Below are 26,237 nucleotides of genomic sequence, written 5' to 3'. Positions count from 1 at the left end.
CCGACTCCCACAAAGCGGTGCGCCCCCCACTCTTCCTGCACCCCATGTTATGGTAGATCTCGGGTCTATCTGAGCGCAGCTCGCTGGGAATACACTGGGAATGGAAACGCAAATCTGCGCGTCATGATTTGACTTGGCACGGCCAAAAGTGCCAATAGAAAAGGTAATTTGTTTCCATGACGAAACTTTATATAACCAGGCTACATGTATGTTTAACATACATACAAAACATTCTATGCTTCATAAGCCCTAACATAGCTCAGTGTGTCAATGTAACTGACGTCAGCAGAGACTGAAGTAATGGAGTTTAGTTGAGTTGCCGTTATTGTTGCCATTAGCCCAGACGGGTTCATTGCATGTCTTACGTGACATATCTCGTATTTAAACCCCACAATCAAAACACAAAGGTGTTTAAAATACGACTCTATTGTCCTTGTATGGGCAAAAAAGTGGGCGGTCCCTTTCCAGGAGGAGACCACGCCCCTTTGCAGCAGCCCAAACTCCGTTATACTCCAAACGAATTTACATAAACCACGCCCCTCCGCCTGAGATAGGCTCCCTTGCACCCATTCGACCAATGGTGGGCGCGTATGTGTGTGTTTTAACACACACATACGCCTCTTTTTCCTTCTTCCTGGCTGTCGCTCCCTTCCAGCCCCTGCCCTTTTATTAGTGTCGGCTGTCCGCTGTGTGGTAGACGCTCCGCGAGAGGAATACAACACTGACAATGGGCCGCTTTATGCCCAGCCCGCTGTCTCCCGCACGGGATTCATGTGAGTACAATCGGCTCATTCTCCCTTTGTGTCGCTCTGCCATTTCTACTTATTCTCTTAGTACCGTTAAAAAAAATAATACGAGGCCATTTTCTCGCCACCCCCCCCTCGCTCTCCTCCAAACAATAAGTGGAATGGGAGGTGTAATGAATAATTTATCGGAGCGTCTCATCCGCGAATTTGTAATGCCCCGAAATCACGGGATGCTAGCCTGACCGCTGATCCCCGGTGCCCCTACTCTGCGATTACATTCATCACTGTTTTAAGCTCAAGGAAAAAAAACAACCTTCATGCATTAAATGTAACTGTTTGGGCTAAGGCCTCACACCTCCCTTGGCAGCATCTCTCTCTTGTCTCTCCTCAAACTGCCCCCAGCTCCATTTTATCGGCTGAGCGGCAGGTGGGCATGTCTGCTGCAGTGTGCGGGCTGGGCCGCCGTCATCAAGATGCTTTTGTTTAGAGGTTTATTCTGTCGTTTTGTGCTTTTTTTTGTTGCTGGACACACACACACACCCACACACCCCACACACCCTACACACCCTACACACGCGGTGCAGTAGAGGCCCGGGGCTAGGCCTTTGTAGATCAGCTGCTTGTGTTGCCTCGTAGGCTACTGCAGCATCATCCCGGGGTTGTCTGTCTGCCGCTACGGCTGGGCAGATGGTTGGGGCGGAATGCTATTGATTGGGCGTTTTTTATTAGAAAGGGAAAAATTCCTTAGAATAGGGTTTAGAGGGTAGGCCTACAATGCGGTAGGGGTTTACATTCGGCTGCCTGGAAAGTGTGGCTCTCTGTTAGAAAAGCTTTCTCCGGCTCCCCCCCCCCCCCCTCACCCTCCCCTCAAGGCACAGTCTGTCCGGCTGCTGCCCGTCACTCTCTCTCCTCCTCCTAGGGTCTCTCTTGCTTCTTATCTCCACCATCAACTCATGCATCTAGCAGGTGGACAGAGCAGGGCCTGGACCACACAGGGTCTAATATAACTGCGATGAACTTGTTTACGCTTCTGCATCCTTTTTTTTTTTATGGTGGGAGTGGAAAAAAGTAGCCTGTCCGTCCAACTTTCCCAAGACATCATTTAATTTGTTGATATCCTCGATTGCAACATTCTGCGGGAGCCCGTTTAAGTATAGGCTTCTTGATAGGCTATATCTGCGTTTTGAACTCGTGTTTTCTTTCAAATATAATGGGGATGAGGAAAGTTCATTTTGGCCTTATCATATAGCTTTCATCTATTTAAAAATACAGGTTGTTTTGATTGCATGAAACCTTTAATTCCCCTTAAAAAAATAATTCAGTTGTTGGATAAAGGTTGCATGGAATTGGGGATATATTCAATAGAAAAAATATGAGCAGGTATTTGTAAGGGGTCACACGTGAGGCATCCTTGGCTCAACGATGCTTACTCGTGAGGACACTGGGGATCGGATCCTTTCAGCTTTGAGTCAAGGACGGTCCTGCTGCTATGCACTCAAGCAGTTTTTGGCTGTTACTGTCACTGAGTAACTAAAAATCATCTCCATGCAAACAATCACATGGACTGGATGATCACTCAAGTATTCTAAACCGATCAAGAATGCTGAACCAGATCAAGTGGGGTCAAGTGTGTTGGATCAAGTAGGCTCAAACGATAACAGACCCTCTGGTTTGCACCGTTGGTTTAATAGTGGAGCTCGAGTGTGTGGCGTCATGACACCTTTGTGGGGGTGACATGTTTGCAGTCCTTAACGCCAACACTTTGAACAAACACAGAATCTAAATAGTATCTCCAGCTTTAAAGCAGTGTTGCACACACTTTTTAGTCTCATAGAACCACATGAATACACCTCAATTACCCCTTCACCAAACGACAAATGTTTTGCTGTAGCGGGAGAGATTATTGTCTCATTTCTACTAGTGATCTAGTATAACTAGTCTGTATAGTCCTTTTTCTAAATCCTGTATTGTTTGGATTGGTCCTCCGTTTGCACTGCATTTTTCTTTGATAATTGTGCCATTTTGTTTTTTGCTGTTTTTGTTTCCATTTGTGGTTTGTATTGAATAATATCCTTGGGGGGGTGGTGGGGATACAATCTATACTTTTGAGCTGATCCTGTACGATTACTGACCATTGATCAGCAACAGCAGGATGAAGTAGTCATTTCCTCACTACATCGGCATCATTGATCCTCAAACCACAGAGTGATTCCAAGCCATGAATAGTTTATCATTTGTCCCGCTGACACAAGTCTTTTATTTTTGGCCAGCTTGTCTTCATCAAACCAATCACCGAAGCCGACTCGTCACCATCTGTTTAGGCTACATACAGACGGCCTCGTCTTATCTGATACAAGGGTTTGGGCTGAGAGTAAGTATTAATTAGTGCATTTTTAATAATCATAGTGATCATAGTAATCATATTGTTGTTCTAATGCAGACACATGAAGATTTTAGGATAGGAGCTGTGTCTCAACATAAAATATGAAAAGTATTCTCAAAATATTCCTCTCCCTTTTGAGGGCTCTTCAGGTAACCCCAGGCAGAGCTTTATTATGGAGAGTTAGTCACATCCGTTATTTTCTGTCACATAATCTCATCGCGGTATTGGAGCGACACACAGCCCACTTCACTCTGCAGAGGCAAATGGTATGACATGATGTGATTCATTCAATAAAGGTGTGTGTGTGTGTGTGTGTGTGTGTGTGTGTGTGTGTGTGTGTGTGTGTGTGTGTGTGTGTGTGTGTGTGTGTGTGTGTGTGTGTGTGTGTGTGTGTGTGTGTGTGTGTGTGTGTGTGTGTGTGTGTGTGTGTGTGTGAAGCTAAGACATGCCCAGCACTCTGCAGTGGATTCACATGTAACCATGACGACGACCGGTCTGTCTGTTTGGCAGTCTAGCTTACCGTTTGCCAGCCTTTATTTTCAAGTGTATGTCTTCCTGTCCATTCACCGGTTTGGCTGTTTGCCCGTTCTTTTTGCCCGTCCTTCGCTCCGTTGGACTGTCCGTCTAGCGGTCCTTCTGCCAGTCTGTCCATCTGTCTGTCAGTCTCAGTCGAACAACGCTCTCTTCGGCTTATCTCTCCAGCTGCCCTGCTGTCCTCTTCCTAACCATCCAGGTCATATGATGGAGCCTCAGACACACAGCAGCTCTCAGACCGGGTGTACACGGTGCACCAGTCTCATGACCTGAGATGGCCTCCAAGATTATCTTGTACTACCGGTACTAGGTATAACAACAGTGAACACCAGCCATTAGAAACAGACGATACAAATACATCTCTAACCCTAGATTTAGTTCAAAAAAATATTAAAAAATGTATACTTATCTTTTGACCATGATTTAATATTTAGATCAGTTTCTGTTTATTGACACAAGCTTGCATAAAAAAGTGTGTTGTAATTAAAACTGCTTATACTCACTGAGTCTTTGGGCAGGAAGCATTATTTGACCTAACTGAATGGTATGACATTAGCAACCATGGCAGTAGCAGTTAAAGGTGCCTTCTGTAACATTACAACGGGTAGTGAAGTCTAATTTCACAATATGAGAGAGTGGTCTCTGCCCACCCCATCCTCCCCAGACAGGAGGTCCTCAACCTACAACAAGCAACAACAAGGCCTACACTATACATTTATAACGTAAAACCTTTTCAATTTATTTGTTTTCTAATTATAAACCAGCTCAGTAGCATATCTGGCAACTCGTAGTGTGGAAATTGGCAGTGGCAATGAGAGACTAGTGTAGCGCGCATAGGACAAAACAAAGTCGAATATTGCGTCTTTCGATTCAGCACGTTTTCTTAATCTCTGATGAAATTTCACGGTAATTTTATTTTTTTAGTACAGTCGATTTGTTACATATAGCTCCTTTAACATCCCCTGTTAAGCTTGCAGTTTTAGCTTCTTAATGGTTTAATGCATGTGTAGCAGTGCTTGCATAACTGCGGAGACGATCGTCTGAGGCGGTGAGTGTTGGGGGTGGATCCACTGTTTAGTGGGACAGGTTTTTTCTAGAGTGGGTCCAGACTGGCACTTCTCCAAATCCAGAGAGCCCCAAAAACACCTCAGTTCAGACCAATCTGTCTTATTCACTATAACATGACTTGGGGTAGAATCGAACACGACCAGGAAGAGGGATACGTTTAGTCCTAACGTTTCAGTGTGTGTGGAGGATATCACATACAAAGCATTTAGGGTGCACGTAGTTGCATAAGAGTACCTTGCTGGAAATTTGAGGGGGCTTGGCGTGTTGGTGTGCTTATGCTCATGTTGTGGTACTTGGCATATCAAAGTACATGGCATGTAAGGGGGCTTAGAATCCTAGGCTACTTGGCATTTAACGCTTCCTAACAAGAGTAAGGTAAAGGCTTTCTAAAAAAGCTTTTAATGCTTGGCAAGAATAAGCATAAATCAATTAAATAGGCTAATAAATGGAGGAATGCTATTCAGGAATTCATAAGTAGGTCAACCTAGTGAAGAATATCTCCTTTCTTGCTGATCTGTTCACCATATTCTGCCCACACAGCATCTGCTGTTTCTAACCACCCTGGAAGATTTCCTCTTCCAGATCTAACTTTCCTCTCTGGTCTTGGCTTTTGGAAGCTGATCGCCCTTGCCAGCGAGGGCTTTTATAGACTTCAGAGTTGTCAGCAGATTTAATTTGAACGTATCTATACATACCTTCAGCACAATCACAGCTTTACTAATGGCTTCACAGGCCAACATTCAAAAGAAAATTCGATAAAAAGGAATAATGGCCATAAACTACTGCAACTGTACAGGAGTATTTTATACAGTAACTACGGGATATGCAGACCATGCGTAATGATGCGTCACACTTTATGAATGGAGGGGATTTAGGGAGAGATAAGCTGACCGGGTGTGGCTCTTACATGGTCACCGAGTCAAAGACGGATCACATCCAGGCTTATTAAAACAAGGCGCTGATGTTTCCTTTCCTGAAATCCTCTTAAACCGATCTACTGTAACAAAAGGCTCTGACCTGTGTGGGGGCCGGGGGGGTCACTGTATTACCACTGGTCTCAGTGGAGCAGAGTGCTATCTCAGAAAGATGAAATATATAAATGAGAACCACCAGGAATACACGTGCATGTGCTTCTTAATCGGTACGTTAAATGAATAAATAATAAGGTACTGATGGGTGTCCCCTCACTGGGTGGGCGTGGTGGCTGTGAGTGTCATGGGAGGTGACACACAGAGATGGTGTTGTGACTGTCTGAGAGACCTGAGGGCTCACCCAGATGGCAGAGCAGTCACAGTGCAGTAAGGACCGGCGTAAGGACAAGTAGAACTCTGAGTGGAGTGGTGACCGGCCAGCGGAGCTGGACAGGTGGCGCAACGTGCCGTCGTCATGACGGCTCACCCATACTTCGCAGCTGTGGGGCTTGAACCGGCAACCCCAAGAAGTGGAGGACAAACGCTGTAACGGCCAGTGACTGTGTACATTCGGGACGGTGGTACTGTGTAGACTTGAGTAAAGCGTTCTTAAGGTGTGAGGAATGAGGCTGACCAAAGTTTTCTTAAAGTATGGGTCAACTCAAGAGTCCCAGAATGGGTAGCGAATCGCATTCCAGTTGGAGGCGAGTTGCGACCTGACAACACGCAGTACCCCTGTAATGAAGGGGATACAATTCTGGCAGACTTGTGAGTCTTCTGAGTGTGTGTGTGTGTGTGTCTGTAGGTGGGTCCCATGGACACACTCAAATTTTGCTGGTGGGTCCCAGTGTGAATTAGTTGAACAACTCCTAGGAAGACCGGTCCTTCTTCGTTACAATGGCAATTCAGTTCTGGAGGGGGAGTAGGTTAACAAAGAGGCGCCTAGGGTGGCTGGTTCGATCCCTGGTGGTGGTGATGGGTCCCTGGAAAGGGCTCCTCCTCCTCCACCTCCTCCCAACTGTTCCCGATGAGCTGGTCATTGCTGTTTATTTAACAACACGTCGTCCGTGAATGGATCCAGTGGTGGGACACGGTCACACGGTGGATTAGCATCCGTTCTCCCAGAGCGAGCACGTGGACGGGAGCCTGGATGTGGAAGCAACGTTCTGGTGGGCAGATGTACACTCCTCCCATGTGTCTCCCGCTCCACCGGGCTGATTAATGAACCCCTACTGTACTAACTGCTGATCACGCCGTTTTTTTAGGAAACCATAAACAAAGGATGGGGAGAGGGGGTTGGCTAGCCGAAGGGAAATTAGGTATTACAACATTAGTACGTGGTTCTTTGTGATGTATTGATTCAACAATATATCTTGCTTATGAATGCAAGATTGTGTTTCTCAGGAAGCCGTCTGATGTGCAGTGTATCGTGGTTTCGTCGAAGATGTATAGGATGAAAACAATAAAAAACACTGCAATATCTCCGAATATTATGAATCTTGTACTCTCTGAAATTGTAGCCTAGGACAGCGTACGACTATAATGGGTGTTTAACACTGTTTATATGAAAGAGGTTCAGAAGTGATATCACCTGCCTGCCACTTGCCCCCTCAAAGCAGTTGAGGCTTTTCTTCTAGCTCATTCAACAGTTTAATTACAGTCCTGGCTGAGGCTAAGCGTGGCTAACCCAGTGGGCTTGCCTCTACTGCAGAACACAGCCTTGTCCAACACAGTCTGTACAACCTCTGAGGTGTGTGTGTGACCTGAAGGCCCCGAGCAGCGTGTAGAACAACACGTTATTGGGCTCAAAGTTCACTATGACTGCTTGTTTGTTCCTGAACTCCATTACCTTTTGCACTTATCTCCTCTCTATTTCAACACAGGCTGTCTGGCTTCTGTTAGGAAGAGCCTGTTAACAGTTTTTTCTACACACAGTGAAATCACAGAAGGGGAGGAGCCGTAGGGGTGGGACCACTCGTCAGCTTCCTGGTGATGTCATGCATCGGAGGCCATTCAGACGTGAACTTAAGGAAGGAAGGAACGGGTCGCGGGGGGGAGTTGGTGTAGTATTGCAGTGAATGGCCCCGTCTGACTCATCTAGTCATCGGTCATGCGCTATAGATTAAAAAACATACCAAATTGAAAAGATATTTAAAAAAATGTGTGGTGCAGTAGTGGAATACACAAATTACTGTACTTACTGTATCTTAGATAGAGAACAAATTGTACATGGGAGAGTGATGCAGAAGTGAAAGAGGAACTGAGGGGTAGAAGGTTTTTAACGAGAAGGGGAGTGAGAGGATGACGGAGGGGGAGAGGGGTGGTGGGGTGGGGAGAGAGAGCCACAGAGATGGAGGGTGGTGGAGGGAGAGAGGGAGAGGGAGGGAGGGAGGGAGAGGGAGGGAGGGAGCGTGGTAGGGAGGGAGTTGTTAGCGTTAGCTGAAAGCATGGTTGGAATGTCATTGTTGGAGAGCTCTGCTTCTAGTTTTTTTTCAGAGAAGGCAGAGGCAGGAGAGAGGGAGGGAGGGAGGGAGGGAGGGAGGGAGAGAGAGAGAGACAGCTGCTTATGAGTCTGCATTTCTTTCTCTCTAATGTGAGGGAGTGGGCAAGAGAGGGTTTCAGCGAGAGGAATTTATCCTCTAGTCTCCACACTCTACAGTAATGATTAAGAAATGAAAGTATATGAATAAAGACGGTGGATGTAAGGGTTAGAAGAGTTAGGGTTAAGGATGGTTAGTTTTAAGCCAGAAATGGCTCTGTTTTAGGTTATTCAGGTATGTTTAGGCTTGGTGGGGGTCGTCAGAGTAATGACTGGTTGGAAAGCAATGCATTAGGGGAGTGATCCCCAGAGAGGTCTGTGTAGTTGCACCAAGATAGAGGGAGAGGGAAAGGCTGTCTTCACCCCCTTGTCCGCCCTGGGAGGGAGAGACAGGTGGTGTATGATCTCTGACAGCCGGGGGTCGGCATAGGATCCCAGAATAATGGGGGGAGGGGGGATAGAAGATTTCCTGCTCTCTTTTTTTTTTTTTTTTTTTCTACTGCTTCCTGCCGACACAGACGGAATAACATCCTCTGGGGGAGATAATGAAGGAGCTCTGTTCGCTTGAAGTGTAGAGTCCAGACCTGGACTAGTATGACCCAGTAAGCTTCACTAAACAAAGACTGAGAAGATCAGGGATAGGACGTGGGATCTGAGATATGATGTGTGGCATGAGACGATTAGAGAACCATTAAAACGAAAAAGAATGTAATCTAGATCCATCGAACATGGGACATGTGATGATACATTTCAAAATAGCTACTCTTTAAGATCGTTCTCAACCTTGCTTATGTCAAAGTCACTTTGGATCAAAGCTTCTGCTGCTGAATTACAAAAAGTAAATGTAGCCAATGTAAGCACTACCATTAAAACAATAGACCCATCAAGTTTTAAGTTGCTTGCTTCTGATACAAGCTCCTGCTTAATGGAAATGCAATGTAAATTTGAGGCCCTGCACTGGGCGACAGGAAAAGTGTGTTTAGTTTGGTTTTTGTGTTTAGCTTAGTTCTCAAGGGTTCTGTCAAAAACTCCTCCTTTTTTTTAAAGAAAAACTTCCATCCAGCAAACGGGACTCGTTCTGGCCTTTCCCATTCCATCGGCTCCTAACACGACTTCAAAACGTTGGACTGCCATTTTAGCTAGGCCTGCCGCTCACGGGAGAAGCATGATGAGCAGCACTGCCGAGGTGTGCCACCTCGACCAGCTGTAGTATTTGTGGGTGGAGTGTGAAGTGTGGGCGCGGTGCGGTGGTGGTTGTGATGGTTATTATCACCAGCTTTGTTCTGCTCTCAGTCAAATGGATCAGAGAAGAGGCTGCTGGTTTATCATTGTACGTTGTTGAGCACTCAGATAACCCCATGCTCCGGGCTAAGTCTGTCTGGGCCATATTAGGTTTGTTTATTAGGTTTGTTTTGTTTTGCCTAAAAGTGTTTTCTGTAAATGTAATGTATAACAAATTCATAAAAGTGATGCCCAGTAGGCACCTGGTACAGGCCTTGCTGTCCCTAGAAGGAGAGACCTTTCTTCTGTATTCCTTGTCCATCCCAGAGGGGTTTTCCTCCTTCTGGGTTTTGGGGCGTTGTCCTTTAAGCCTTTACGCAGGCTGGATGAGAGGGGGGGGGGGGGGGGGGGTCTCTGTTGGTGTGGCCTGTGATACCCTTTGAGACTGGGACTGTGATGAAGGGCTATCAAAATAACAGTCAGAGGAGTTTGGCTCTCACTCTCACTTGCTAAGTAAAGTTCAAATTTTATTTAAGTACAGCAATCAGGCTATAACGTCAGGGAAAATGGGTCTCCAAAACCCGTTTTGGCTCTTGTTGTGACAGGACTTCCTCTAGTCTTCTATCAAAATAACATATTTTTCACTGTAATACCATCCTTTTATCAGACAGAATGGCGGTCTGTACATCACTATACAGAATGACGGCCGAGATGAAGGAAAAAAAATATTATAGTGGAAGGATATTCAGTACTACTGAGTGGACATCACAAAAGAAACGACAGATTAGACAAGTGTGTGTGTGTGTGTGTGGCCTGTAATCTGTTTGTTTTTTTCTGATATGACAGATGTAGTGTGACATTTGGTTCACACCGTTAATCTGTTTTTGACCCACTGATACACTTGTACCATGTAATGGCATCTCTTCTATCCCATAATACCATTTTAAGGCCTGCTGTATTGGGACCAACAATAAACGCCAAATTAAAATCACCAAACGACAACGCAGGGAGATTGTCTTGTGCAACGTGGACGTGTTTATTTCCACCCAAGTGTCCCTCCGAATGAGCTTTTATCTTGGATGGCTGCCCTCATCAATAAGCCTCATTTCAGCCACAGTAGGGGGGTCTGCAGTCTCAATTGTTCTTCCTCCCAAAGTTTGTGATAGTCGCTATTATTCATATAGCGCTTTCCTTGACACTGAAAGACACTTTCACTGGCAATAAAATACAAGAGAAAAACGTAACGTATATCAAGGAAATGTCACTTTAAAACATTTAAAACTATAATTGGTTGTCGAGAGATTAGGACATTTATCTTATTCTCTTCACAGATATTCAGTTGTGTTTTTCGTCGACATTCGTTAGGTAGTTGTCGTTGCGTTCGTTAATCGTGAGGCTACGTTGAAGATGACGTAAAGTAAATCACCGGTGTCACACTATTGTGTTTTTACTTGGGCTGAATAAACGGGACAGTGTTGACATGTCAGGCGTTTTGCTGTGCAGTCTATTTTGTTAATTTTTTTTTGTTCCTGTTGTCCCTGCTGAACTCGGCCGGTGGTGGATGTGACTCACTTGTTCCTGCTGCTTGCGTTGGACCGGGCCAGAAAGAGGACGGGGCGAGGAAGAGGAGGGGAGAGGGAAGGGAGAGGATTGGTCAAGGGCGAGGGAGCGAGCGAGATAGAGAGGATGGGGAGAAAGATATTAGACACCCTGATGGCAATGTAGAATCTAGTCTCTCAAAACCTCTAGCATCTCTCTTTCTCTCTCTCCGTCTCTCTGTTTCAGTCACACCCTCTGTCTGTCCGTCTCCGTCCCTCTTTTGCTCACCCTCTGTTTAACTGTCCCTGTCTTTCTCTTTCTCACCCTCTGTCTGCTATGCCTCCTTGCTAAGTTGTGGGTACAGCGGAGTTGGCTGGAGGTTAGGGATAGCTGGCATTCTATGGCCCGGTTCTAGGGCAGAGTAAAGACCTCTGTGTGACATTTCCTTTGGACCAATTCAGTTAAAACATTTATTTTGAATAAACAAATATGTGATTGTGTCCCCTTTTCCATCTATCTTTGTAATTTCTTATTTGACTTGATGTGCTTTGACAATGTAAATGTACATTTTCCATGCTAATAAAACCCCTTGAATGACCCTTGAGCCTGAAGTGGGCGACGGATCGATGACATCTGTGTAACTTAGTGTTCTCTGTCTCTGGGTCTCTCAGGTTAAACGGTCGGGTCGATCCGTCGGTGTACCTGAGTTGGTCGTGAATGTCTCTCACTATGGCTAAGCGCGAGAGTGGCAGTACCAGCCCGGTGGTGCGGCAGATAGACAAGCAGTTCCTGGTCTGCAGCATCTGCCTGGACCACTACCACAACCCCAAGGTGCTGCCCTGCCTCCACACCTTCTGCGAGAAGTAAGTTCTTCACCCCACCTCCGGCCCCGGGCATCATCAGTCCCGACACCCTGCTAGGACATCTCAAAAAACTTAAAAAAAATTAAAATGCGTTAAACTTCAAACGTAATCAAAAACTGAATTCAAATCACAGCATACATATTGTGAATAACGTGTGGTAATAGTTAAGGCCTTCAACTCACAGGTTTCATTTGAAAGGTTAGGTTTTCAAATCCTGCGGCAACACCTAAACTAACACACACGGGAATGAGGTCTGCAAGGTTTAATTATATAATGGATGATGGAATATTGAACCCTTGCGACCGTTTTAAAACCGCGTTGATGCAGGGTAGACAAAGTAATTGTTGCTCCGGTAGTTTAGCAGCAGTTTTTTTTAAAAAATCCCAAAGTATAAATAATGAGGCCGAGTCAAATTTGTCAACATTTTGATCCAGCTGTGAGTCATCCGTTAAATGGTTGTTTTACGATGCTCTCAAATCTCACAAGTGTTGCGTTGTGGCAGGAAGAGAGGAGTAGAAACGTGAGTTAGGTTTGGAGAGAAGAGTGCCGGAAAATGTTGTGTTGGACTCCAAAAGCTTAGCCTTCGCCAAAAGATTTGGTTGGAGGTGGCGTGAGATTCTGACGACAATAGGGAAATCTTCTGTGATTTCAGCGTGAGACCACTCCCTTGAGCGAGACTCGGTGTGACGCCTCTCTTTAGGGATCCTTGCCATAATGTTGTCAAGACACACAAATGACAAGCTCAGCCGGTCATTAGCAAAAACAAGCACTTTTAGAGGACATACATTGAGGGGGTGCTTTTGCCCCAAAGGATTACATTTCAGCCCATTTCGCAGATGCCGGCTTCAGTTGCTCAATACTGGGTACATAAATCCTTTACACAAAATGATGGGGGGAAAATAGGATAAAATATCCAGAAGTCATCCTTTAATAATAAGCCATAGGTCATGACTGTGGTAGTGGTTAGGATGTTGTTCATACAGAAATGTAATAATATGAATTATCGCATTAAGTCCCATACACCAGTGATTCTGTCATCAACATATCTCTCCTATGAGGTCAGCAGCTAACCTAGGAATAACACGGGTACTTTTTTTTTATAGGGCCAAAACTTCTGTCTCCAAGAAGACTTTGAAAACCACATTACCTTATTTTTGTATAATTTATGACCTTCGTTCCTAAACGGTGTATAATGAGAATGATATTTAAATCAGTTTAAATAAATGTCAGAGTCTCTATTTGATACTCCATTGGGGTCTGGCATTTAAACTCAGTAATAAAGCTTTATGGTAGCTTAGATAAAATTAAACTACATTCCATCAGGACAATTATGTATTGAACGGAAACTTGACAAAAATTCACTGATCTAGTGTTTTACTCCTAGTCAAGTAATGTCTTGCAAAGAGGGTATTTAAATTCTTAATTAAGGCAGAATTGAATCAGGTCAGCCCTCTACTGACAGTCAATTGTAGAGCAAGGATTTATAGTAAACATAGTACGTTAGGGCTTCACTACATGCAGGGCTGGTTGAAGTTAAAGAACATTTATAATAAATTAGAGGAAGTCTATGTTATGACTGGCCAGCTGAGAGGGAGAGAGGGAGGGAGAGAGAGAGAGAGAGAGAGAGAGAGAGAGACAGACCCTTTTAACCTTTCCCTTTTCGTCCCGTTTCAGATGCTTACAGAACTACATCCCGCCTCAGTCCCTGACGCTGTCGTGCCCCGTGTGCCGGCAGACGTCCATCCTCCCGGAGAAGGGCGTGTCGGCCCTGCAGAACAACTTCTTCATCACCAACCTGATGGACGTCCTGCAGCGAGACCCCGAGTGCGGCAACCGCCACCAGGCCTCCAGCGGCCTGGAGTCCGTCAGCGCCGTGGCCGCCGCGCAGCCGCTGTCCTGCCCCAACCACGAGGGCAAGGTAGGCCTACCACCACTGCTAATGCTAGGTCTAGTACCACCTGCCCCAACCACGAGGGCAAGGTAGGCCTACCACCACTGCTCATACTAGAGCTACTACCAGCTGCCCCAACCACGAGGGCAAGGTAGGCCTACCACCACTGCTAATACTAGGTCTACTACCACCTGCCCCAACCACGAGGGCAAGGTAGGCCTACCCCCGATGCTCATACTAGAGCTACTACCACCTGCCCCAACCACGAGGGCAAGGTAGGCCTACCACCACTGCTACTGCTAGGTCTAGTACCACCTGCCCCAACCACGAGGGCAAGGTAGGCCTACCACCACTGCTAATGCTAGGGCTACTACCAGCTGTAGAACGCTGTCCTGCCTCAACCACGAGGGCAAGGTAGGCCTACCACTACTGCTCATACTAGAGCTACTACCAGCTGTAGAACGCTGTCCTGCCGCAACCACGAGGGCAAGGTAGGCCTACCACCACTGCTAATGCTAGAGCTACTACCAGCTGCCCCAACCACGAGGGCAAGGTAGGCCTACCACCACTGCTAATGCTAGGGCTACTACCAGCTGTAGAACGCTGTCCTGCCTCAACCACGAGGGCAAGGTAGGCCTACCACTACTGCTAATACTAGGGCTACTACCAGCTGTAGAACGCTGTCCTGCCCCAACCACGAGGGCAAGGTAGGCCTACCACTACTGCTAATACTAGGTCTACTACCACTTGTCCCAACCACGAGAGCAAGGTAAGCCTGCTACCTAAAGGTTTAAAACTAGTTTCGTACAGTTGTTCATATGCCGCAGACCTCCTGAAACGTTAAGGGCCAAACAGCGACTATTATCGCCATGGCCGCGCCTGGTCCGTCCACGGCGACTATTATCGCCATGGCCGCGCCTGGTCCGTCCACGGCGACTATTATTGCCATGGCCGCGCCTGGTCCGTCCACACCCTTTACAAACGGTGCATCAACATCGACTTTTTAGCCCACTTATGCTTAGTAGTACTGTCAGGTTTAGGACTAGACCAGCCAGGGCTTAAGCCTCGGCCATAGCTTCAAGTCTAGGTTCAGATGAGCATGTGTATGAGAGCAAGTGAGTGGGGTGGGCACATGTGCGATTATACCCCTCAAACACCCCTTTAGCTTCCGCCCAGGGTGCTCCAGTTCACCGTTCGGTTTGTGTTATGCTGCCCCCTGCAGGTCATGGAGTACTACTGCGAGTCGTGTGAGACGGCCATGTGTCTCGAGTGCACAGAGGGCGAGCACCGGGAGCACATGACCGTGCCTCTCCGAGACGTGCTGGAGCAGCACAAGACGGCCCTGAACGACCAGCTGGACACCGTCCGCAACAGGTACATATCCCTGCTGGGTACTGCGTTTCTGACCTCAATCTGTGGGTCGCGTCCCACTGGGCCGGGGGCTCTTACACTAGGGGGCGCTGTGGGACAAAAGCTGCAGCTTGGTTCCCTTTTATGATGATTAATAATCTAATTATAAAAAAACCCATTTAATTTCATGTTTTATAAAATAACATCTGGACTTTTCTATCACTTTGTGCCGATCCCAATAAATTCAGGCCTGAGAGACTTTTGCTATGATTATCTGTGTTTTGGTTTAGGGAAAGTCCTAGCAAAGGCTTTAGCACATTCTTCAAATCCCTTGCCTTAAAAAAGTTACGTCCTGCAAGCAGTGTTCGGGAAAACCAGACCGAGTCACACCCCTCTCAACCCCTCTCCTGACAGGATACCCCAGCTGACGGCCGCCATCGACCTGGTGAACGAGATCTCCAAGCAGCTGACGGACCGCAAGAACGACGCGGTGGCCGAGATCAGCAACACGTTCGAGGAGCTGGAGAAAGCCATGCACCTGAGGAAGAACGCCCTGATCGCCGAGGTGGAGAACATCTGCAGCACCAAGCAGAAGGTCAGCCCGGCCCTTCTCTAGCTAGCTCCTGTTAATGCCCTTTTGTCCTTGGAGAGGGTTGTTGTTGTTGTTGTTGTATCCTTCAAGAGTCAATGCACTAAGACGGTATCTTAAATAGGCTGACACGATTTAACGAGGCATGTCATCTCGGTGTAGGTGTGGTGGGGGGGGGGGGGGGTTAGGACATCTTGCTCAAGGATGATCACAGGCTAGAGACGGAGGACAGTGTTGTTTGCATTGCGCACGATGGCGAGCTTCCACAGAAGGCTTCACATCAGTGGCAGTCTTCTTGGATGTAAACAAACTGCCTGAGTGGCCTTCTTCCGTACAGTCATCATCATCATAGCCGCATTTAGAAATCTTTCTGAACGAGAAGGGGCACCACACCATCTGCCAGGACACATAACTGATGAGCTTGCAGATTCCCCCTAGTTCCGAGGCGATTCAGAAACCCAAATGAACCGGCGCGCTCCTCCAACGCAGCTGACGATGTCGTCCCCGTCTCCAGGTGCTGCAGGCCCAGCTGGCGTCGCTCCTGCGCGGCAAGGAGAACATCCAGGCCAGCTGCAGCTTCACGGAGCAGGCCCTGAGCCACGGCTCGGCCACCGAGGTGCTGCTCGTTCAGAAGCAGATGAGCGAGCGGGTGAGCGCCCTGGCCCGCCACACCTTCCCCGAGCAGCCGCACGAGAACGGCCACCTGGAGTGCCAGGTGGAGACGGAGGGGCTGCGGCGCTCCATCCAGAACCTGGGCGTGCTCATCACCACGGGCGCCGTGGGCCACACCAGCGTGGCCACGGGCGGCGGGCTGCGGCACGCCCTGGTGGGCCAGCCCACCACGGTGACGGTCACCACCAAGGACAAGGAGAGCGAGCTGGTGCGCAGCGGCAACGCGGCGCTGCGCGCGCAGATCACGTCGGCGGACGGCACCGTCGGCTGCCCCGACGTGGAGGTGGTGGACAATAAGAACGGCACCTACGAGGTGGGCTACACGGTGCGCACGGAGGGCGAGTACAGCTTCTCCCTGCTGCTGTACCAGCAGCCGGTCCGGGGCAGCCCCTTCCGCCTGCGGGCCGTGAAGCCGTCGGACGTGCTGCAGTCCCCCGACGACGTCAAGCGGCGGGTGAAGTCGCCCAGCGGCGGCGGCGGGCACGTGCGGCAGAAGGCGGTGCGGCGGCCGTCCAGCATGTACAGCACCACCAAGAAGAAGGAGAACCCCATCGAGGACGAGCTCATCTACCGCGTGGGTGAGTGGCGCCGGGCCTCGCGCAGAACGCAATGCGCCACTGCCGACGGTCGCCCGAACCCAAGCACCCGACCCATAACCTCAACCATATCTCAAAGCATAACCTCAACCATATCTCAAACCATAACCTCAACCATAACCTCAACCATATCTCAAACCATAACCTCAACCATAACCTCAACCATATCTCAAACCATAACCTCAACCATAACCTCAACCATATCTCAAACCATAACCTCAACCATATCTCAAAGCATAACCTCAACCATATCTCAAACCATAACCTCAACCATATCTCAAGCCATAACCTCAACCATATCTCAAAGCATAACCTCAACCATAACCTCAACCATATCTCAAACCATAACCTCAACCATATCTCAAAGCATAACCTCAACCATATCTCAAACCATAACCTCAACCATATCTCAAGCCATAACCTCAACCATATCTCAAAGCATAACCTCAACCATAACCTCAACCATATCTCAAAGCCTAACCTCAACCGAATCTCAAACCATAACCTCAACCATAACCTCAACCATATCTCAAACCATAACCTCAACCATATCTCAAACCATAACCTCAACCATAACCTCAACCATATCTCAAACCATAACCTCAACCATATCTCAAAGCATAACCTCAACCATATCTCAAACCATAACCTCAACTATATCTCAAAGCATAACCTCAACCATAACTCAAAGCATAACCTCAACCATATCTCAAACCATAACCTCAACCATATCTCAAACCATAACCTCAACCATGTCTCAAACCACAACCTCAACCATATCTCAAAGCATAATTCAAACCTTAATCCAGACCATGATCCAAGCCATAACCGAAATCATAACTCATCAGCCAACAAAAACCCCTGCACCCAAAATCAAGCACCCAAACATTCCGTCCCGTCCTAAAGCCCCTAAATCCAACCAACAATTGGTGCGGACCCAAACCGCGTCTACGTAATCCCTCTCCCACCTTGTGTAAAATCTCTCTCATACCGATACCCTCTTCCATATCTCATCTACTTGCCTTCCCTGGGTGGATGTACTGATCCACAATATGCCGTAGACGAGGAGATATTCATGAAATATCAACCTCATCCTCTTGATCTGATTGACAGGAGCTCGAGGGCGGGATAAAGGAGAGTTCACCAACCTACAAGGCATCTCCACCTCCAGCAATGGGCGAATCATTGTCGCCGACAGCAACAACCAGTGTATACAGGTAGGTCATTAAAACACATTTTTAAGATGAATGGTTTTGGTACACATTAAACTAACCATCTTTTATTGGTGATTTACTGATATATTTTCACTGCCGATAAGAGTGCTTAAGTTTAATTATCTTATAATAGTTGGTGCCGATTGAAGCTATTCATTTTCCGGTGCAGTATGAATGTTGTTGTTGTCATTAGAAAACTAATTGAGACGATAATAATAATAAACCTCCTCCTCCACACTCCACACTGGAGTAATGCTTTCATATAAGCAGAATGAGTCACTTTTTAACATCTCGTTTTAATGGCTCTTGCCATAATCCTCGTTTTATGGTTTTGTTTGTCTGGTTTGTCGGAGCATTGTGTGGGTGCAGCCGACATGATGCTGTTGCTGGCCAAGCTCTTTAACTGTGGCAGCTTCCACTCCAGTTCGCCACACTACTGACGATTTCCATAGCAAAGTGGGCGTATTTCCCCTCTTGTGTTTATTTCCTTTGTTCTATGGTGTAACCACAGCTCATTCCATTGTTACACAATTCACATTAACGGCACATCCAGAAATATGAAGTCGTAATGCATTAATTGAATGTTGTTGTTTTTTCTCAGATATTTTCGAACGACGGCCTGTTCAAGATGAGGTTTGGGGTCAGAGGTCGCTCCCCGGGCCAGCTGCAGCGCCCGACCGGCGTCACGGTGGACATGAACGGGGACATCATCGTGGCCGACTACGACAACCACTGGATCAGCATCTTCTCTTCGGATGGGAAGTTCAAGGTGAGGAAGGACCTCCATTAAGAGAATTCACGTATCCAACCATGCGCCGCTTCTTCACATGCGTACAGTGAAATCAGAGACATGTTATTTAAGAGCTGGTTAGGGTGACGTCATCTTGCTTAAGGAGGCCTGGGGATCAAATCCACTACCTTTCAATGGGGATTCAAACACACTAGCCACAGCTTTACACTCCCCTGCCCATCAACACAGCTGCATTTCTCTAGAACACAACCTTGCTCTCTAGGTTGTGAAGTGTTAGGTTAGTGCGGGGTTAGGGAGGTATTCGTCGAAAGTTAACGCAATGAAACTCATGATCAAACCCCCCTTGGCTCCTGGCAGAGCAAGATAGGCGTGGGACGTCTGATGGGACCCAAGGGTGTGGCCGTCGACAAGAATGGGCACATCATCACCGTGGACAACAAGGCTTGCTGCGTCTTCATCTTCCAGGCCAACGGGAAGCTGGTCACCAAGTTCGGGGCCAAAGGAACTTCAGACAGACAGTTCGCAGGTAAAGTCCGTGGAGCTAGTGTTAGCCGCAACAGCTAGCGTTAGCAACAGCTAGCTTAAGTAATAGATCTTCACATTAAAAAGTGACGAGCTAGCTAGTAGCTAATACACTACTGGACCACTAATGGACTACCTAGTGCAATGTTATTTTGCCGAAATAAGGGATTCAGGTACCAATTGCTTCACCAGAAAACTAAAAGTATCTTAAAATGATTGCCTTGAGCCCAAAGCAGACAGACGTGTCGGGTCAGACAAAGTCATGTATTTGAATTTTCGAATACTAAATAGACTTTCCCTCGACTTATTTCTATTTGAAGCGAGTAACAAATATACAGTAACTCAACATTTCACTTTTTGACCCGTTAAAATTAATGCGACTCTATTTATTGTTTTGGTGGGTGGGTAAGGTCTATCACCCGAGACATTGCTTGTGGCCCTGATAAAGAACCTACACTTTTAAGTTTATGTTATTATTTTCCGTTGCTGCTTGAAAATAATGAATATTGTAATTCCTTGTTCCTTGGGCCCATACTACATAATCTCATATCACCTCCTACGTGTATCTCTCTTGACATCATCTCCTACCTTTGCCTCTCTGACGTCTCCGCTCACCTCGTTCTCTCCCTTTTTTCTTTTAGAAAAATGCGGTGCAAACATAGCACCGGATCAAAAGCTGAGTAAATCTGGCCCCGTCTTCAGTAAGTAATCCTTATTCACTGCCCAGACGTGTGTGTCTAGGTGTGGGACCAAACCTTGAGTTTGGACTTCACTTGAATGCCCTTTCTGTTACTGTCATATCTGTTCGTATTTGTCTTTGTGTCTTGATTCTGTGAAGCCAGATTAGTAGATCTTGTTGTTAACATTGCCAGGGATCAGGGGTTCGATTCCCACTGGGCCAACCCATGCTAAGAAGTGTATGCAATCGCAATTTTCTATAGTGCTGTAGATAATGCATCAACCAAATGGAAGCTGAGGTTGATGATAATGATGATGATTATTGTTATGTCCGTGATATACCTTTTATAACACCGGTCCCAGTGAGACACTAGCAAGGAGAAATACTGTTGAAGGATTGGTCATGGATATCTATATTAAGCGCATAACTTCCTCTATTTCCTCTCCTCAAGACTGATGACTCACACTTCCTGTCTTCCTCCCTTCTCCCCCCCGCGTGTCTTCCCTCAGGTCCTCACTTTGTAGCCGTGAACAACAAGAATGAGATCGTAGTGACGGACTTCCACAACCACTCAGTGAAGGTATGGCCAGCCCTGGTTATTATTAAAGATTATACCACCAGGTTAGGTTTGAAAATCATGACATCATAGGTGGGCATGTCCATCTAGATGTCTGACGGATAGATGAGCAACGTTTGCTACAGTCCACTGTGGGTAGGCTGGTAGACTGATCTATCCAGCACACATCTAGGTGGACACGCCCACTTGTGATGTCAGAAGAGGCAGATTTTCAAAACGGCTGGTAAAGGCTAATCACACTCACACCTGATAATATGTCACCTTTTAATCATTATTTACCCCATCTAAAAAATTCCAGTATAAATAGAGGCTCCCCCTTTCCTTTCTGTGATTTTTCGATCGATTGGTTGATTTGAATGATGGGAGAACAGGTCATATAAATCAATAAACGTTGCACATTATTTCGTTGCACATTATTTATGATTGCAGTTGTTTTACGGACACGTTGCCCGATGAGATAACCGTGGTTTCCTATTTATTTCCCCCTTGATGCTAACAACAACAAAAGACCCAACCAAACTTTCTCACCCCCCCCCCCCACAGGTATACAACGCAGACGGAGAGTTCCTGTTTAAGTTTGGTTCCCACGGCGAGGGGAACGGCCAGTTCAACGCTCCAACCGGTGTTGCCGTGGACGCCAACGGCAACATCATCGTGGCAGACTGGGGCAACAGTCGCATTCAGGTAGGAGAGCCTTAACACAGAAGGACGTGCGCACCCTTAATGTGTCCCTGGAAGGAACTTTCCTCTCACTTTCTGTTCCCCCCCCCACCTCTGGACAAACTCCCATATATTATAAAAGTTACCACAGAGGAAGGACAAAACCTCTTAATCTCCCTCAGGAACATTTTCCTAAAATGGTGTGTGTGTGTGTGTGTGTGTGTGTGTGTGTGTGTGTGTGTGTGTGTGTGTGTGTGTGTGTGTGTGTGTGTGTGTGTGTGTGTGTGTGTGTGTGTGTGTGTGTGTGTGTGTGTGTGTGTGTGTGTCCCCGTCCGTCCCTGTAGGTCTTTGACAGCTCAGGCTCCTTCCTCTCCTACATCAACACGTCTGCGGACCCCCTGTACGGGCCGCAGGGCCTGGCCCTCACGTCTGACGGACACGTCGCCGTGGCGGACTCTGGGAACCACTGCTTCAAGGTCTACCGCTACCTACAGTAGGGGCCCCTCACCTCGACCATCACTAGGGGCCCCTCACCTCGACCATCACTAGGGGCCCCTAAGCTCTTCCACCATAAGGAGCCCCTTACTGCTATGATCAATAGGGCCCCCCCCCCCAATGAATACCATCAATAGAGGCCCTTACATCTACCATTGCTAAAGGCCCCTCACAGCCATCGACAGTAGGGGCCCCTAATTGCTACCATCAATCAGATATTAACGCTCGGGGCCCCTTGCCGCTATCTAGAGTAGGGGACCCCTCAAAGTCAACACCCCTAGGAGCCATTAGAGCTACAATTGCCAGCGTCCCTTTTCTCCATATCCAGCAGGGGGCGCTCAAAGCCACCATCAGAAGAACGGCCTCACAGCTGTCTACAGGAGGGGCCATTTAACAATACCATCGAAAGACACACACACACACACACACACACACACACACACACACACACACACACACACACACACACACACACACACACACACACACACACACACACACACACACACACACACACACACACACACACACACCAGGTCCTGTGCTAGCCTCCGGTGTGTGTTGGGTAGGGAGCGATGGCGGTTTGTCCAGACTCGCATTGGGCGTGTTCTAAACCTCGTATTAAGATCCGAGCCCAGGGGCGGTGAAGATGGCCCGTGTAAAGAGTATAATGAGCCATACCTTGTCCATATGCATGACGTTTCGTTTGGCCCCGAATGCCTGGGCGAGAACACACACACGCGCGCGCACGCACACACACACGCGCACATACTTTGACCCCGCTGGTCTGCTTTTACTATAAACGTAGTTAGTGCCGTCAGTGGACCGAGCTGCGCTGCGCTTCGCTTTTACCGCAACAGATACACTTTGTATATGAAAAAGACATAATATATGATGATGAAAACCAACAACATTACATCTCGCTCTCCACACGCCATCTGTGCATTGATTTGCTGTATGTACTGTGTATGCATAAATGTATATTGTGTATATTGCTATCAACTCCGTGTATACATGTGCTACGATTTTGACACACACACACACACACACACACACACACACACACACACACACACACACACACACACACACACACACACACACACACACACACACACACACACACACACACACACACACACACACACACACACACACACACACACACACGCGCGCAGCCTTTTGGATAGACCACAGCATTTAAAGACAAGTGTGTATGGCAGCTGTTCTTAAGTGTGTTTTTTGAGAAATGTACCCAGCACATGCTTGCAGAGAAGTAGTGTTTTCATATTTATTGCAAAATCTAAACAGCACAATATTTTTTTGGGATGTTTACATTTTTCTTTATATTTTTTGGGGGGGGAGAAAAAAGAAAAGAAAAAAAAGGGGGGCTAATTTAATTTAATTTTTTACACTAGTTCAGCATTTACAAATTTATTTTTCTAATTTCATATCTTTTTTTTTGGGGGGGGAAGCATCAAACTTTGCGTGGTGTTGAAGCACGAATAGGTGGATGAGTTGTAGTTGCCACAGTCCTGTTCTATTTAGATCCCTTGGTTGATGATGACTTCCTAGGCTAAGCCCGGGGTGGTCCAACCCATTATCTGTGAAGCCACCATTTTTAGAAGCTCCGATATCCCCGGAACTGTGTGGCTCATTAATTTAGTGCAGATCTTTCATACTTAATTACTTCCACAAATTGGAAAGACAAACAATTTATTTATTTTCTCTTTACCATGGTGGTGAAGAAATTGGCTCCTCATTGTGTACTGATCTCATTGTGGATTTATTTTCAAATTTTGCTTTGTGGTCGAACGTTGTTGAAGAAAATTTAGGTTGATCTAAAGTGACCGGTAGACTTGTAGGAGATGCTTCGCAATGTATGTTTGCTTCATCATCAGAACCCCTGTAGATTACAACAGTTCATCGTTTATTAGAAGAGATTAGCCATCAAATGCGCCGTCTAATATTGATGGCATTCATGTAAAACGATCGATTTCAGAGCTCCACATTTCATAAATATCTGTTTGCCTGTGTCAACGTGTTGAATCACACCATGACTGACGCCACATGTCCCTCTGTCTCCCTCCGGTGTCTGTTTTGTGTAATGTCCCTTGAGCGCTGGTGCCACAGCAGTAGATGGACTAGGTACATATGAACCCAAGAGGTTGGTTGGTGGTATCAACCGACACAACTCCAGTCACTTAAAGGGCCCCTATTCTACCACCGATGGTAATGATGATTAGTCATTTAAACAACAACCCTATACCCAACAGCCGACCCAGTGAATATTATCTAACTAGCTAGGTAGAGGCCGAGCTAGCCATCGCACATCTGTGTGGACGCGTCCATTTATGATGTCACAAATGGGTTGATTTTGTAACTGCTTAGTTGCTAATCAGTATTACAGGGGCCCTTTGAAGCTGTTGTAACACTGTGTCTAAGCAGTGTTCTATAGAGTACTGGCTAGCATTTTGTACGTACCTAATCCATTCTGTGACTTGTTGCCAAACGGAAGCCTCACACACCTTTTTTTACAGGTGTGCAATTGGCTGACCATTAGCCACCATTAGCCCAACAATATTATCAAGTGTTCTTTTACACTCTTTTAACTTGTGTCACACCGGTCCAAATGATTCTGTTTCTCTATTAATATGCACTGGTAATAAAAGCACATGGTTTACGGAGATGTGGAGTGATGTTTATTACGAAACGTTAAACTGTTATCTAATAATATTAAAGTTAGTTACTGATATTGATAGGCAAAGATGTTGTAGAAAGGTGCCCTCAAATTGCTTGTTTTATTGCTTTTATAGTCCTATTTGCTATGAGCAGGGCCAGTACATGGCAATAGGCATTCAATAATGTTGGTTAAATTATTACAGAATATTAAAAAGAAACTGAGCAATGGACTGAAATTATATACCGAGGGTAATTGGAACAAACACGCACACGCAAACAACCACAGAGGGAGAGAGAGAGAGAAAATCCAATAATCCAGTTCTTGGCGTTGAGGCGCTTCTGAGTTGATGTGAAGTCCTGCCTCCCCTTAAATGACATTAATTCATCTCCCAGTATCTTTAATAAGATTCCCCCTTAGGCTGAGTGAGATTGTTCACTATCACACTTCATTGATTCTTAACTGGTTTGGGGCAGTTTAACCAACAAAACTTCTAATGACACAGAAGAAAAGATATTGTGATGTAGTTCAGAGTGCTCTCACGGAAAACGTTGATTTAAACGGAGCTGCTTCTCTCAGCTGTGCTAACGGGTTATTAGACAGTCAAATGGATATTTAATTGGGTAACGAATATATTCGATCTAGTTGCCAGACGGTGTCACACATTAAAGGAGGATATGATGAATGTTTGTTAATTGAGAAAGTTAATGTAATTCATTCGGTTTTTATTCATTTATTTAGACCACCTTGTGCTTGTGGTCCAACTTAGAAATACTTAGAGCACATAGTCTTTATTGAAACAGAACCATTCCCAAAACATCCAAACGGTGTATATTCATAAGTCTTACATGGCTGTGTATATATACAGTACAAACATTCATGAGCGTAAAGGCAGAAGGTATTCTACCATCTTCGCTGCGGTGAACATGATAGAACAACCGGACAGGAGATCCTTACAGCGTCATCGCGTGGATGCAGTAGATTGTGGACAGACGAATCACGCACAACGATGGAAGGGAACAACATGATTTCATAGGTTGCATAGAAAGGTTTGTTCGCTCTGGAAAACAAAATCAAAATCAAGGTGACCTTTTTCAGGAAGCGGCGGAGTCAGAGTTTATCGGACGGCACGGTATGAGGTAATCAATGGGAACTCACTGTTTCCCTTTTTTTATGAATAATGAAAGTATTCCAAACCACAACACAAAGCCTGGCATTCCCTCTTATATATACTTTCAGTGCAAACATGGCACGCAGAATGTTCACTTTGAGATGCATATTTATAAATGTATAGCTATATCTTTTTCTAGAAGTTCATAACGAAAGGCTGGGGGATAGGAAGGGGATATTGGCAATATAAAAAAATAAATAATTAAAACAATCAAGAGGAAGTATATCTGAATGGAAGTTACAACTATACGATTATATAAAACAATTAATATTCCCTTTCAACTGTTATAAGGCATAAAAAAAATAATGAACCAACCAACTCAGTCCTATTGTACAAAGGATCGATAATTATTTCTTTCAAGGTTCAATCTTCAGAACTTCTCTCTCTCATGTCATAATATTAATGATTATGATAATGGTAATGGCAGGGTTCCGGCTGTATTGAACGGTCCAACAGTTACTATAGCACACTGTACACTGCAGACCAGCTGTCTTGAAATTTGGGTTTCAATCTACGGAGTCGACGCAGGTTGGATTTCGCATTTTCTTTTCAGGGCCTCGAAATCAAGCTGTGTTTGGACCACCAG

At 46.2% G+C, this 26,237-nt stretch overlaps 1 protein-coding gene across 4 annotated transcripts; it reads left to right on the top strand.

Annotated features, from left to right (window-relative positions):
- The first annotated feature begins 51 nt into the window (after positions 1–51).
- Positions 52–25,709, top strand: LOC130405497 (tripartite motif-containing protein 3-like). Of its 4 annotated transcripts, XM_056610597.1 has the most exons (14): positions 52–163; positions 3,017–3,117; positions 11,613–11,804; positions 13,479–13,722; positions 14,918–15,069; positions 15,460–15,640; positions 16,149–16,884; positions 18,016–18,119; positions 18,718–18,885; positions 19,225–19,393; positions 20,031–20,090; positions 20,578–20,648; positions 21,189–21,329; positions 21,650–25,706. In XM_056610597.1, the coding sequence occupies exons 3-14, from the start codon at positions 11,659–11,661 to the stop codon at positions 21,800–21,802; spliced, it is 2,325 nt and encodes a 774-aa protein (XP_056466572.1). In that variant the 5' UTR covers positions 52–163; positions 3,017–3,117; positions 11,613–11,658; the 3' UTR covers positions 21,803–25,706. The 4 variants fall into 4 exon arrangements, with proteins under 4 accessions (XP_056466572.1, XP_056466573.1, XP_056466571.1 ...); XM_056610598.1 differs by lacking the exon at positions 3,017–3,117; XM_056610596.1 differs by lacking the exons at positions 52–163; positions 3,017–3,117 and adding an exon at positions 656–773 and having other exon boundaries at positions 21,650–25,705.
- Positions 25,710–26,237: the final 528 nt, after the last annotated feature.

The sequence above is a fragment of the Gadus chalcogrammus genome, chromosome 16 (genome assembly GCF_026213295.1).
Source record: "Gadus chalcogrammus isolate NIFS_2021 chromosome 16, NIFS_Gcha_1.0, whole genome shotgun sequence".
Lineage (NCBI taxonomy): Eukaryota > Metazoa > Chordata > Actinopteri > Gadiformes > Gadidae > Gadus > Gadus chalcogrammus.
This window is presented reverse-complemented; position numbering and strand designations above follow the sequence as displayed.